Genomic DNA, 13,137 nt, shown 5'->3' with positions numbered 1-13,137 from the left:
CATTTCACATGACTAAAAATATATAGAGTGAATTCCCTACTTTAGAGAAGGCACTCATGAGTCAGCCACACTGGGGACAAGGCTGAAGCTGCAGAGTGAAAAAATGCAGTAGGCGACAGAGCTGGCAAGCCACACCTAACCAGAGAAAAACAAACCACCGAGAAGGGACAAAGCCGGGTCCGATTTTTCTTGCGCATGTGCGAGCTTATTTGGTATACCTGTCTTATTGCCGGTCCCCTGCCAGCCGTCGGTTAGTCCGGTAATATTCGACGCCTACTTTAGTCTAGTCAAGTGTTGCCTGAATTTTTCTCTGTGTTTATTTTTTGTGTGTGTTGTCATTGTGCTCTTTATTTTATTAAAAACTGTTATAATATGCCTTATACTTGTGCTTTTCGTGGATGTCATTCAAAGACAGGGTGTGGTGTTTCTTTCTTTGCTTTTCCGCAGGAAGAAGATCGGTAAGTTCAACTTTTCTTTTAATTATTTCCACTCAAATAAGTTGTTTCTTTTTTTGTTTTTCGTAATTACAGTAATTAGAGGTATTTATCTATGCAGTAATTAAAAAAAAATACATAAATTTAGCTTTTGAATTAAACATGTAATTTTATGACTTTCAGTGCCAAGTTATGGCTGGCAGCTTGCTATAGAACAGACTTGTTTTCGATACCTAGAGAACAACTAACCAGGAACTATAAGCTCTGTGAGTACCATTTTGATGAGAAGTTTTATAGTGCAGGGCCCTCAAGAAAGCGTTTGTTACCTAACGCGTTACCAACATTATTTTCTAATCCCACAAAAAGGACTTGTGAAGGAGAACAGCTTGAGGATGGACGGCCAAAAAAAGTCTCAAAGGAAAAGGACATAAATATTCTATCCCGTTAGCTTTTGATGGGTTAACTTAACTATAATTTTTACCTACTAACTAATATTAATTTTATGCTTGAAACCCTATTTTGCACATAAAAATATATTCTGTATCTATTATATTTCTTCTTTTTACATATTTTAATACAGCCTGCAATTATGAAACCAGCAACGTTTGCCCAGCAAAGTATTACCGAAAAAAATTCTCCTTATGACAGAACTAAGACGCCTAAAAAACACCCATTATTGGATATTTTTTCTGGTAAGACTCTCTTCTTTCAATTTAGTAGGTTGGAATAAGATTTCAGTAAGAATCTTCCCTTCAGAAAACCCTAATTAGTTTTATACCATTTTATAACAAGGCCCAGACAAGGTCTTGTTATAAAATGGTTATACAAAACTTGTCTGGGACGGGTACCAGGATTAGGATTAGGTACCAAAATGTCTGGACCCCATATAAAATGGGTAAAATAATACCCTTTGTCTTTGTTTCCATTTCTATGAAAACCAACCTCACAATCACTTATTTAAAGTTTGAAAACCAAATACATAGGTAGTTTTACCTGAGCAGAATTTCCAAATTTATTTTAGTTTACCATATAGTCTATCAGTTTTACTTTCTAATTTTATTCATATTAAAGATGTAAAGTTTTAAAATGTTAAAGCATTTTTTTATTATTTGCATTTGGCCCAAGCACTTCACAATATTCAGTGTGCGAGCCCCTCGGCAACCTCCTATCTATCGAAATAGATAAACCGTCCGAGAATTCTCCACCAGGCCTTCTTTCTCCGTCAGCTTCTACTCAGACTTCTTCTCAGCTGAGTAGTAACACTCCCCGAAAGCGAAAACTTCGACTGCAAATTAAAAAAATGAGAAAGTTTGGTGTAACTGCGAAAACACGCCAAAAAGAAGATCCTGATGTAAGAGATTTTAACAGGTTATGTGACAAATTTCCTTGGCATGTGTTATTAAAACTCATGTGGCACTAAAGGGCAAGAGACGCAAATCTCATAGATATTCTATGGAATTAAAACAATTGGCCTTAACATTGCATTTTTTAAGCCCCAAGGCATATAAATTCATAGGTAGTTTGCTTACTCTACCAACAAAAAGAAGTTTGCATAGAATTACAGAAAATATTTCTTGCCAGCCTGGTATTAATAATGCAGTTTTATATAAAGCTCTTCAAATCAAACTTAACACCCTGCTTGAGCAAGATAAGCATTGCATTTTGTGCATTGATGAAATATCTTTAAAGGCTAATATTGCTTTTAACGTTACACAAGATAAAATTGTGGGATTTGCAGATCTTGGTGAACAAACCGAAGAATCATTTATTTGTAAAAATGCGTTAGTTATTATGGCTAGAGGATTATATTCTTCCTGAAAGCAGCCTTTAGCGTATTTTTTAGTAGGTTCACAATTAAAAGCCTCCAAATTAAAAACCATTATGGGGGAGCTTATTCCTAAATTACTGGAAATTAGACTTAAAATAGAAGGTATTGCTAGTGATATGGGGTCAAATTTTATTGAACTTTCTAAATTGTTAGGTGTGACACATGAAAACCCAGAATTTCAATTCGGAGACCAAAACTTGTTTTATATTTTTGATCCATGTCATCTAGTCAAAGCAACAAGAAATAATCTATTTAATCATTCATTTCACTTTGACGAAAAAAAAACATCATGGACTTTCATAAATTATTTCTATCGTGCAGATATACAACAGTTTTATAGATGTGCCCCAAAGTTGACCAATTTCCATATATGTCCCTCAGCATTTAAAAAAATGAAAGTAGGTCTCGCTAGCCAAGTTCTTAGCCATACTGTGGCAAGTGGGATGAATACTTATGTAACTGTAGGTGCACTCCCTGCCAATGCATTTGGAACCATAGAGGTAATTGAGAAATTCAATAACCTCTTTGATTTATTAAACTTAATATGCTTGGGAGATCCCTGTAAATTTAAAAATGTTTATGATGGATCACCATACCAAATAGAATTTTTCCATGAGATGTTACTTTTTTTAAACAAATTAAAAATTTTTAACTCTAGCATTAAAGATATCACAAATTCTGTGAAATTTCGTAATTGCTGGATGGTTACAATCAGAAGCACGATAAAAATATGGGAAAAATTATCAACATTGGGTTACAAGTATCTCAAGATTAGGAGGATAAATACAGATTGTATCGAAAATTTCTTTGGTGCTGTAAGGCAGCAAAGTGGGAATAATATTAATCCAACACCACTGCAATTCCAAAGAGCGTTTAAAAACCTGTTCTGTCAGAATTACTTACATTTGGAAAGAATGAATTGTAAAAATGATTTGGATAGTATATTGATGAACGTCAAATCCATCAATATACCCGAAATTTTCAATGAAAAAAAATCTGAAGTTGCAAAAGGTATTGCACTTCAAAACTATAGTTATAGGACAGACCATATTCCCCCAGAAAATGCCTTTCGGTATGTTTGTGGCTATATTATGAAAAGAGCACTTGAAGTTCATATTAACTGTGATACCTGCACTAATTTCGGCAAAATGTGTGATGAAATGGATATAAATAGATTATTTCTTCATTTTAAGGCTTATAATTCCAGTATATGTAACTTTGGTGGCTTACAATCTCCTCCAGAAGAGTTTGTTTCATATATATTTAAATTAGAGGAAATATTCAATTGTAATTTTGAGAAAATGTGCATAAACCAGGGAATATCTAACAATTTATTTAACATAATGAAAACTATTAATTATGAACACCCTTGTGCACATTTTCCAAAAACCTTTATCTTAAAATTATTTATAAGGTTGAAAATATTTTACACCATTAAATATAATAATAGGGTCTTAAAAACAAATAAGGATAAAAATGTTCGAAAACTAAAGATTTTGCGGAATGTATAAATATACCTAGGTTTAATTTAATTATTGCCAATGTATTTTAGTGTTTCATTATACAATGAGCCAATATTATTTCCTCAAAAAATAAAAGTTTGTTTAGAAGATTTTTTGTTTTTCATTATTTATCCTAAATGGTAATTTTTATAGTTGGCACTATACCGGGTGACACAGGAAAAAGGGAACACACAATAACTTTTTTATTTTTCAAGATAAACAAATGAAATTTGGTATGTCAATAGAATGGTTATAAAGGCATATTTTGACATATTCAATTGTTTTATCTTGAAAAATAAAAAAGATGTTGCGTGTTCCCTTTTTCCTGTATCACCCGGTATAGTTTAGGTATACCTATAACTTAACTATACCAACAGTAAAATAATGTAATAGTTTTGATTTCAAATTCCCAATAAAATTTTTAATCTATTAATTGTCGTATTTCTCTCCGTGTACGGAACTATTAAATTGCCAAAACGATTTTTCTCCATTACTTTATATGTAGCGCCAGTCATTTAAGCCCGCTCAAGGGCACCAAAATTGGACCCCAGAAAATCAACGGTAAATGCGGGTTTTGTCGCTTCTCGGTGGTTTGTTTTTCTCTGACCTAACCTCACCTCAGTTGTCACCTATTTGTTGACAAAACTAATTGAATACAGGGTTATTCTAATGACATTATTCTATTCATGTCCCATGGTGAGTGATTTAGTGTGTGATAACACCCTCTTTGTGATAAATTTTGCCTTTCCGCCACTCTTATTGAAATATATATATCGAAATCTACCCATTTTGCAAAAAACCCGACCATTTTTCATTAGTTTTAACAGAAGCTATATATAATAGAATATTTGATCTATTTTCTATAGCACTTAGTTAAAATCTGTTTGGCAACAGACCTAAACAAGTATTTGATTGCCTTTCTGTTAGTATTTGTTTATTATTAATTTTAAGTACTTTAAACCATTTTTTGGATAGTTTAGCTTTAAGTTTTTCTAGATAAAAATCTCGTATTTGTGAAGACTTATTCCTACATATAGTTTTGGTAGTATTGGAATTTGTTCACTATTAGCAGATCGATCATAAGACATAGGAACAACATTTAATATAGGCCTGTTTTTTAATAGCCTCATGTTAAGATAATTACAATACAAGGAAGAAGATACTGAAAAAACATAGGATACTTACCACTATCCAATTCTTGTTTCAAACTATTAACCTGATCTATAAGTTGGACAATAACTCTCCTGCTATGTTGGTTGATGGAATTAAATTTGGTGAGCACTTTGTCAACATCTTTTTCCACAATTAGGCAAGCTTCCATTGCGATAATGATTTGTGACTATTTATTATTGTATTGAACCAAATACTATAATATTCTTGTGAAAAATAAATATTATTATACTGTTTTCACTTTTTTCATTCTATTGTCTATTGCATTGCTGATTTGTTGGTTTCAAAAATGACTTACGTCACATTCTGTGGCGACAAGATTTGTCAGGCCATGCCGACGTTGCCGGTTCCGCATTTTCCCGTATACACGGATTATAAGATTGTTTTCTATGCTTGCTGACTAGGCGACATCAACAAATCAAATATTAATTCAAATTACAAGGTAATAATACACAAAATAAGGGTTAGAAAGATACTAGAATACAGTACACATAAGACCGGGGTCACACTCTGCGTTTTCACCAGAGCGGTCCAAATGCATGCGTTTTAACCGCACTGGATCAACTAGTCACACTGTAAAGCAAGGCGCACACCAGAGATGCATGCAGTATGCGGTAAGTACGTTGTTTGAAATTAATTTGATTTTTGCATTTTGCTGTTTGTACGTTTAGTTTGTAATTTGTCTATAATGAAGGAATCTGGAGTTTGAGATAAGATTTAAACGGGAAATTGAAAAGTGCTATTTATTTATAATTATAACCACAGTGATTATACCAACAGGAATGTTTCGGACAAAAATTGGAACACCATTCAATTCAATTCAAATTTTTATTAATCCAAAAGAACAATAACCGAGAATAGGTGAAGGATGTATTAAAAAAAAGAAAATAAAATTAAGATTATAAACTAAATTAAAATTAGCATAAAACTTAGATTGCTTACATAGTATTTTAGTAATAAAATTTTCTGAAATAAAACTTTAATTTTAAATACAATACAATTAAAAAAGCACACGTACACACGACACAAAGGCAATTGAGGAACTAAGTATAGTATCCATGTGGGTATTTATGCATTTAAGTAAAATTTAAATAAAAAGTAGTGTTAGGTATCTATCAGACTCGGGAAAGTTGTACCATTTAGGAATTCATCAACTGAATTTATAATAGCATTTTTCAATTAGAGCTAATTTTAAAAATGTTTTAAATTTTTTGCTTTAAAGTGCTCTTAGGTATTTTATTAAAAATTTATATAAGATTATATTGAACATTTTTCTGAATAAAACTAGTTACAATTTACATTTTTTAAATCGTATTTATGCCTTGTTTTATGGGGAAGTTTCATATTTGTTTCTAAGAAGAGGTCTGGATTATCTTTAACAAACAACGCTGCTTCCAAAATATAAGTGCATAGGAGTGTTTTTAGAAAGATTTTACTTGTTTAAATTTTTCCCTGCAAGTCTCCATTAGCTTTAGGCCATATATGTTTCTGATACAGCGTTTCTGAAGAACAAAGATCCTACCTGCCTCCGAGCTGTCACCCCAGAATATGACTTCATATTTTAGACGAGAGTGTACATAGGCATGGTATGCTATTTCTGATGTTTCTGCACTTACATGCATGGAAATTATTTTTAATGCATAGCAATTTTAATGTTTGCGAGAGAGTCAATTTGATGTGTCCAATCCAACCTATGGTCTAACCTGATCCCCAGAAAAGTTACCTAATCCAGAGTTTGAATTTGTTTTGAGATCTGCTTTATAGGTAGGTGAATATTTTTTTTATAGTTGAATTTAATAAATTGGGATTTATCCACATTAAGTAGTAGGTTATTATTATTAAACCAATTTTCAAAAAAAAAACCTGCTTTATTGTTATTAACAAAGAAAAATTGTTCTAAACGAAGCTACCTTAAATTACTACCACTAAACTTAACCACTACACCCCATACACACCGATATCAGTTTAGCAGTCATACGTGACGGTCGTGTTTAAGTTCGTAGGAGGCTGCGCCGGTACTCAGTTTTGTTTGTTTTGTTTTGATTCGATTTGTTTTGATTTTTTTTTACAACCACATCGATGTGCTATATTTCCGTACAAGTGTTCCTAATTAACAGGTCAATATTTTTTTTTGTTTTATAAATATTTCCTGTTTTAACTAACTAGACTTGTTTTGCTGGCATTGACCTTAACTTGAAACCATAGAACTTCAACCTTAGGACGTGCTAGTGTATTTGTTTAGGCTAGGCTCAAGTTCCTGTTTGGCTAGCAATTCCTGTCTAACCGTATTTATATATTAATTAATTTATTAAAATGAATCGTAATTTCAAATGCTGTCAAAAAAAGGAGTTTTCAAATTATTGCTGCATCTTTTGTATGTCTATATTCCACCCAAGTTGTTTGGATAGAAATTCTGATGCCATAAAAATGGGAGGCTACAAAATTTTATGCTCAGAAAAATGTCAAATAAATTTTAATGAAAATGAGAATGAAAAGAAGTCTTACGAGCAGAAGATTCATGAATTATTGATTGAACTAAAAGAAAAGGATAGGCATATAGAAAGAATGAGAAGAAACAGTTTGGTGTCTGAAGATGAAGTGTCAGAGGCCGAAAAGAAGTTTTCTTCCTCCCTAGATAATCTACACAAACTTAATGATGAACTTAAAATTGAATTAACAAATTTAAAAACTAAAGAATGTGAGTTACTGTCACTATTAAAAGTATGTGAAGAGGAAAAATAAATTTCAATATAGGAATCAATGAGTTAAATACCTTAAAAAAAAATTTAATTGTAACAATAGAAACATTAGAAAATGAATCTGCAACCTATAAGATGCAAATAAATATGTTACAAATGGAAGTTAATGATTTAACTAAGATGAATAAGAATATGATCCAGTCGATAAAGGTGTTGGAAGTTGAAAAAGATACTTGCTATTCCGATATTTGTGCATTAAAGGAACAGCAAAACATATCTAAATTCGTTAATATAAATTATCCAACACAGTTGCCATGTAGGCCAAATTCACCCGTTGATAATCGACCTAGGCTTCTTTTTGTGGGTGGAAACTGTAGTAGAGTGTTCCTGAAGAAATTGCGTCTAAAGTTTGAAGCTAACTACAAAGTCCAGTGTTTCCTGAAGCCAGGAAGTACAAACAATGAACTGATTTATACTGCATCATCTATGGTTAAGGAATTTACAGAAAATGATATGTTGATTTTAATGTTAAATGGTATTTGCTCATCATTCGATATTTAAAAAAAATGTATACATTTACACAGCAATAGTTTAGTGATGACTTGTGTTATGTGTCCACAATAAAACCAAGTAATCAATCTGGACTTCTAGATACTGACTGTGATATGGATTCTTTTTTATAGATAAATACACAGAAGATGAAGCTCACTCACATTCTATAAATAACATTGAAAATAAGCATGTGAAAAGTTTCAGTAGTTTTATTTTAAATATACAGTCCCTAAGAAATAAAATGGACGAGCTTCATCTTTTACTTGATTCATGTGATTTTCCTGATATTGTATTACTAACTGAGCACTGGTTAAAGCCTAACGAATGTTTCTTAATATCTGATTATATTCCTATATCAATTTTTTGTCGGCAACACTCCATACATGGAGGAACAGCTATTTTAGTTAAACAAACAATTGAAGCTTTTTTCTGTAAAATTAATAAGTATGATAGCTTTCTGTTGGAGAAGGTTTTTGAATTCTCCCTTTGTTTTTGTAAGCGATTTAATTTATATGTTCTTTGTGTTTATAGACCACCCACAGGAGATATTGGTATGTTCCTGGACAAACTTGATTCTCTATTATCCCAATTGTCTCTACACTCCATAGTTATATTGGCTGGTGACTTTAATATTAACTTCACTGATGTAAGCTTGCCATCATATCATACATCCCTTTTAAGTATATTGGAATCTTATGACTTGAAGATGCATGTTCTTTCATCCACACGTATAACATCCTCATCTGCAACTACTATTGATTATTTGTGTACAAATTTAAATGATGTGTCATGTAGAGTACTCTCATCTGGTATTTCTGACCATGAAGCCATTCTCGCTAGGATTCCATGCAACACTGTATTTCCTTCATCTCATTATATAGGAAGAATTTTCAGCAGAGCAAATTTTAATGCTTTTTCTTCTACTCCAGCTTTGGTTAATTGGAATGCAGTTAAAATGGCTCCTGACTCGTTTACTTTGTTATTTCATGTGCTATGTGACAAGATCAATCAGTGTTTTCCTAAAAAGAGGCTTAAAATGAAAAATAGGAAACCATGGGTCACAGCAGGCCTCAGAACTTCAGCTAAAAACCTCCGTTTTTTGGCTAAGCTGTGCAAGTTTACAACTAATGCAAACATTATTCTTTATCATCAGAAATATCGTAGTCTATATAGAAAGACGATAAAAGCAGCTAAGGTTAAATATTATAGTGACCGCTTGAATATGTCCTCAAATAGGCAGAGAGAATGTTGGTCAATTATAAATGACTTCAGGCATTCTCACAAGAAAGTGTCAGAACCAGAAGTAAGACCAAATAGTTTAAATGATTATTACTGTAATATTCCTCATTTATTGCTCAAGGATGTGAATACTAATATTGATCCTTTGCATTATATTCAACAAGTTCAAAATTCTTTTTTCTTTTATCCTTTTAGCCTTACTGATGTTAGAGATGCAATTAAAAGCTTAAAAAACCATAAATCAGCTGGAGCTGATGGAATATCATCATAATTACTACTCCTTTTGCCTGACTTAGCATTGAATGCCTTAGCTTCTGCCATAAACAATTCCTTTCATAATGACATCTTTCCAGCATGTTTGAAGGAGGCAGTGGTTATCCCTCTTTATAAGGGTGGAGATGTGAGTGAGCCTTGTAATTTCCGTCCAATTTCTATATTATCTACCCTCTCCAAGATAGTTGAAAAACTTGCAAAAATCAGAATTTTATCTTTTTTGCAACATAATTGCATTTTATCTGCAAATCAGTTTGGATTTCAAACGGGAAAAGGGACTCATGACGCTGTTTTCGGCTTTTTGGAGAGTGTCTATGTGTCCTTAAATTCTGGAGAGTCCGTGGCGGCAGTGTTTTGCGATTTATCCAAGGCATTTGATTGTGTAGATCATGGAATACTGCTGTCTAAGCTCAATAATTATGGCTTTAGAGGTGTGGCATTGCAATGGCTGGAATCCTATCTGTCTAATCGTACCCAAAGAGTTACAGTATCTGGATGTTTATCCGATTCCAGATCCCTTAAAACTGGAGTACCTCAGGGTTCAGTGTTAGGGCCACTATTATTTTTGCTCTATGTAAATGATTTGGGTTCATTAAAACTGCAGGGTAAAGTGGTTCAGTTTGCTGATGATACCACCATTTTATGGAATCATAGAGATTCTGATAATGTTAGAGCCTAGGTTTTTAAGGATCTTAAGATTTTATCGGAGTGGTGTGCTGCAAACAGGCTTGTATTTAATGTGGGCAAAACCTTTATTATGGGATTTAAGTGTGACGTTCAGGGCCTTATGTTTAGTGAAAACTCCCCCTTGCAAAACAAAGAAAGCTGTAAGTTCCTTGGTATTACCATTGATGGTCGCCTTCGCTTCGAAGATCATATCCTAAATCTTGCATCAAAATTATCCTCTGGATGCTTTAAAGTAAGAATGGCGGGGCATGAGCTGGGAGGGGTAGTTGCACGTTTAGTGTACTTTTCTCTTATTGAGTCCCACCTTCGTTATGGCTTGCCTTTTTGGGGTTTAAGCAACAAGGGATTATTAAACATAATTTTTGTGATTCAAAAAAAGGCAGATACCTATGTTCCGCTGGGTTCAGAGATTCTTGTAAACCTCTCTTTATATCTCAAAAAATCCTAACTCTTTTTTCTCTTTTTATCTTAGAAACAGCTACTCTTATTCATAAATGTCCTAAACCTCTCTCTAACACTGGTCATATGACTCGCCAGGTTAACGATTTTCCCTTACCAATCCCTACATCCTCCCTCACCAAGAACTCACTTATATACCTTAGCAAAAAAATTTACAACCATGTTCCTCTATGTATCAGACAAATTTTAGAAGCTAAGAGATTCAAAAAGGAATTAAAATCACTTTTATTATCCAGGGCATATTATAGCCTTGACGATTTTTTCAATGATACCTTTTAACCTGTGCTCTGACATCATTTTAGTGTTTTAGTTTTGTTTCCTGTTAAATAATTTAATTTACTTCTTCTAAATTCTGTTTTATTGACAGCTTTACTTATTTTTTAATGAAATTTATCAAAAAGATGCTTTTTTTTTCTCAATCTGTTTTGTTATGATTAATTTTGGTAATGTGTGTAAATGTTATGGTAAAGTGTTTTAGATGTTATGTTTGTTTGAAATTTGAAATTTAAAGTAAATTTGGAATTTTTTAGTTTTTAGGATGCTTGTACACAAGATTTTGTTGTCTTACGTAATATAGCACATTTTCTTTCTTTCTTTCTTTCACACTCGAGTTCCAAAACAAACATCAGAAAACAATACATAAAAACAGCAGAAAAAAAATACATAAAAAGTAAATTAAATTCCATAATTATCCCCTCAAGTATAAGACAGCAAATAATGCAAACCATACAAACAAATCAAATAAAATTCAAATACTGTAAACTTACACTTAGGGAAAATTAGAATGTGTCGACGTAGTATTCATCCAGTGAATAGTAACATTTTTCGGTCAAAAGCATTTTCAATTTACGTTTAAACGTGTCAATACATGTTGCCTCTCTGATTCCACCTGGTAAACGATTGAAAATTTTGATTCCCTCGTAGAAAATAGATTTTTTAGTTAATGTGGAGGAGGGGATTGGAAGATTTAGATTGGGGTTTGGGGTTATAAATTTAAAGCAATTTGCAAAAAGTAAGCAGGTCACTTCCTGAATGTAGAGGGAGAAGACAGTGTGTATGCCCAGCCTAACAAATAATGGGCGACAAGAATCTCTTGGTTTAGCCCCACAGATGTAACGTACAGCACGCTTCTGTAAAACAAGCAGCATTTGTAGAAGGTAGGCAGCTGCATTACCCCAGAAGCAAATGGCATACCTAAGGTGGGATTCAATTAATGAAAAATATACAGATCTTCCAAACTCCATGCCAAGCTCCAGGGTAGCTGCTCTGACTGCAAAACAACCTGTAGACACCTTTTTGCAAGTACCGAGGATATGCTCTTCAAATCTGAGTTCTCTGTCAATGAATATACCCAAAAATTTTGTATTATCAAACTGCTGAACTACTGAATTAGAAAAAGGCACGTGGTCTAGAGCACACTTAAAACACAATAATTTGGTTTTTTGAGGATTTAGTGACAGCAAGTTTGATTCAAACCAGAGATTTACTGCCTGAAGATCAGTTGCGAATGTAGTTCGCAGAGTATCTGTGTCTGGGCTGTGCCAAAGAAGTGTGGTATCATCGGCAAATAGAGATTTCCCCCGTACATTAAGATTGGTAAGATCATTTATGTATAGGAGAAAAAGTATAGGCCCCAAAACTGAACCCTGAGGAACTCCCAAGGTGATAGGATGGTAATCAGAGTACTTAGATCCTACAAGCACTCTTTGTTGCCGATCTTGCAGATAGGAAGCAAACCAAGAAGATGAAACTCCCCGAAATCCATAATGATGAAGATTCCGCAGCAGAATCCTATGGCAGACACAATCGAAAGCCTTGGACAAATCACAAAAAACTGCCGCCGAAACTCCACCAGCATTTATCTGGGAGTAAAGCTCATGAAAAAAATTAAACATGGCATCATTGGTACTGGTATTTTCACGGAAGCCAAATTGAAGTCTGGTGAGGATGTTTTTGGACTTTAAAAATGACATTATTCGATTTTTAACCAGTTTTTCGATTACCTTTGATAGCGTAGACAAGAGAGAGATGGGATGAAAGTTGGAAGGATTATCAAGAGCTCCACCCTTGTGAATTGGGATAACTTTAGCTGATTTTAGGCAAGATGGAAATATCCCCTTGCTCCAAGAAAGGTTAATTGTTAACTAGTGCCTTTAGCGCCGTTTCTGGAAGGTTGAGAAAAATCTTAGCTGAAAGGTTGTCTTCTCCAGTTGAATTTTTATTTTTTTCAGTATACAGAATATCCTTGAGTTCATTTAGGTTTGTAGGTATGAACAAGAAGGAATTTGGAACAT

At 33.2% G+C, this 13,137-nt stretch overlaps 1 protein-coding gene across 1 annotated transcript in view; it reads right to left on the bottom strand.

Moving 5' to 3' along the window:
- Positions 1–5,229, bottom strand: part of LOC126740753 (E3 ubiquitin-protein ligase RMND5A) — an 89,490-nt gene extending 84,261 nt beyond the window's left edge. Inside the window, 1 exon segment of the mRNA XM_050446917.1 lies at positions 4,950–5,229. Coding sequence (XP_050302874.1) covers positions 4,950–5,085 — 136 coding nt within the window. The 5' untranslated portion in view covers positions 5,086–5,229.
- Positions 5,230–13,137: the final 7,908 nt, after the last annotated feature.

Source organism: Anthonomus grandis, chromosome 1 (genome assembly GCF_022605725.1).
Source record: "Anthonomus grandis grandis chromosome 1, icAntGran1.3, whole genome shotgun sequence".
Classification (NCBI taxonomy): domain Eukaryota; kingdom Metazoa; phylum Arthropoda; class Insecta; order Coleoptera; family Curculionidae; genus Anthonomus; species Anthonomus grandis.
Note: the sequence above shows the minus strand (reverse complement) of the source record. Positions and strands in the feature narration are given on the sequence as shown.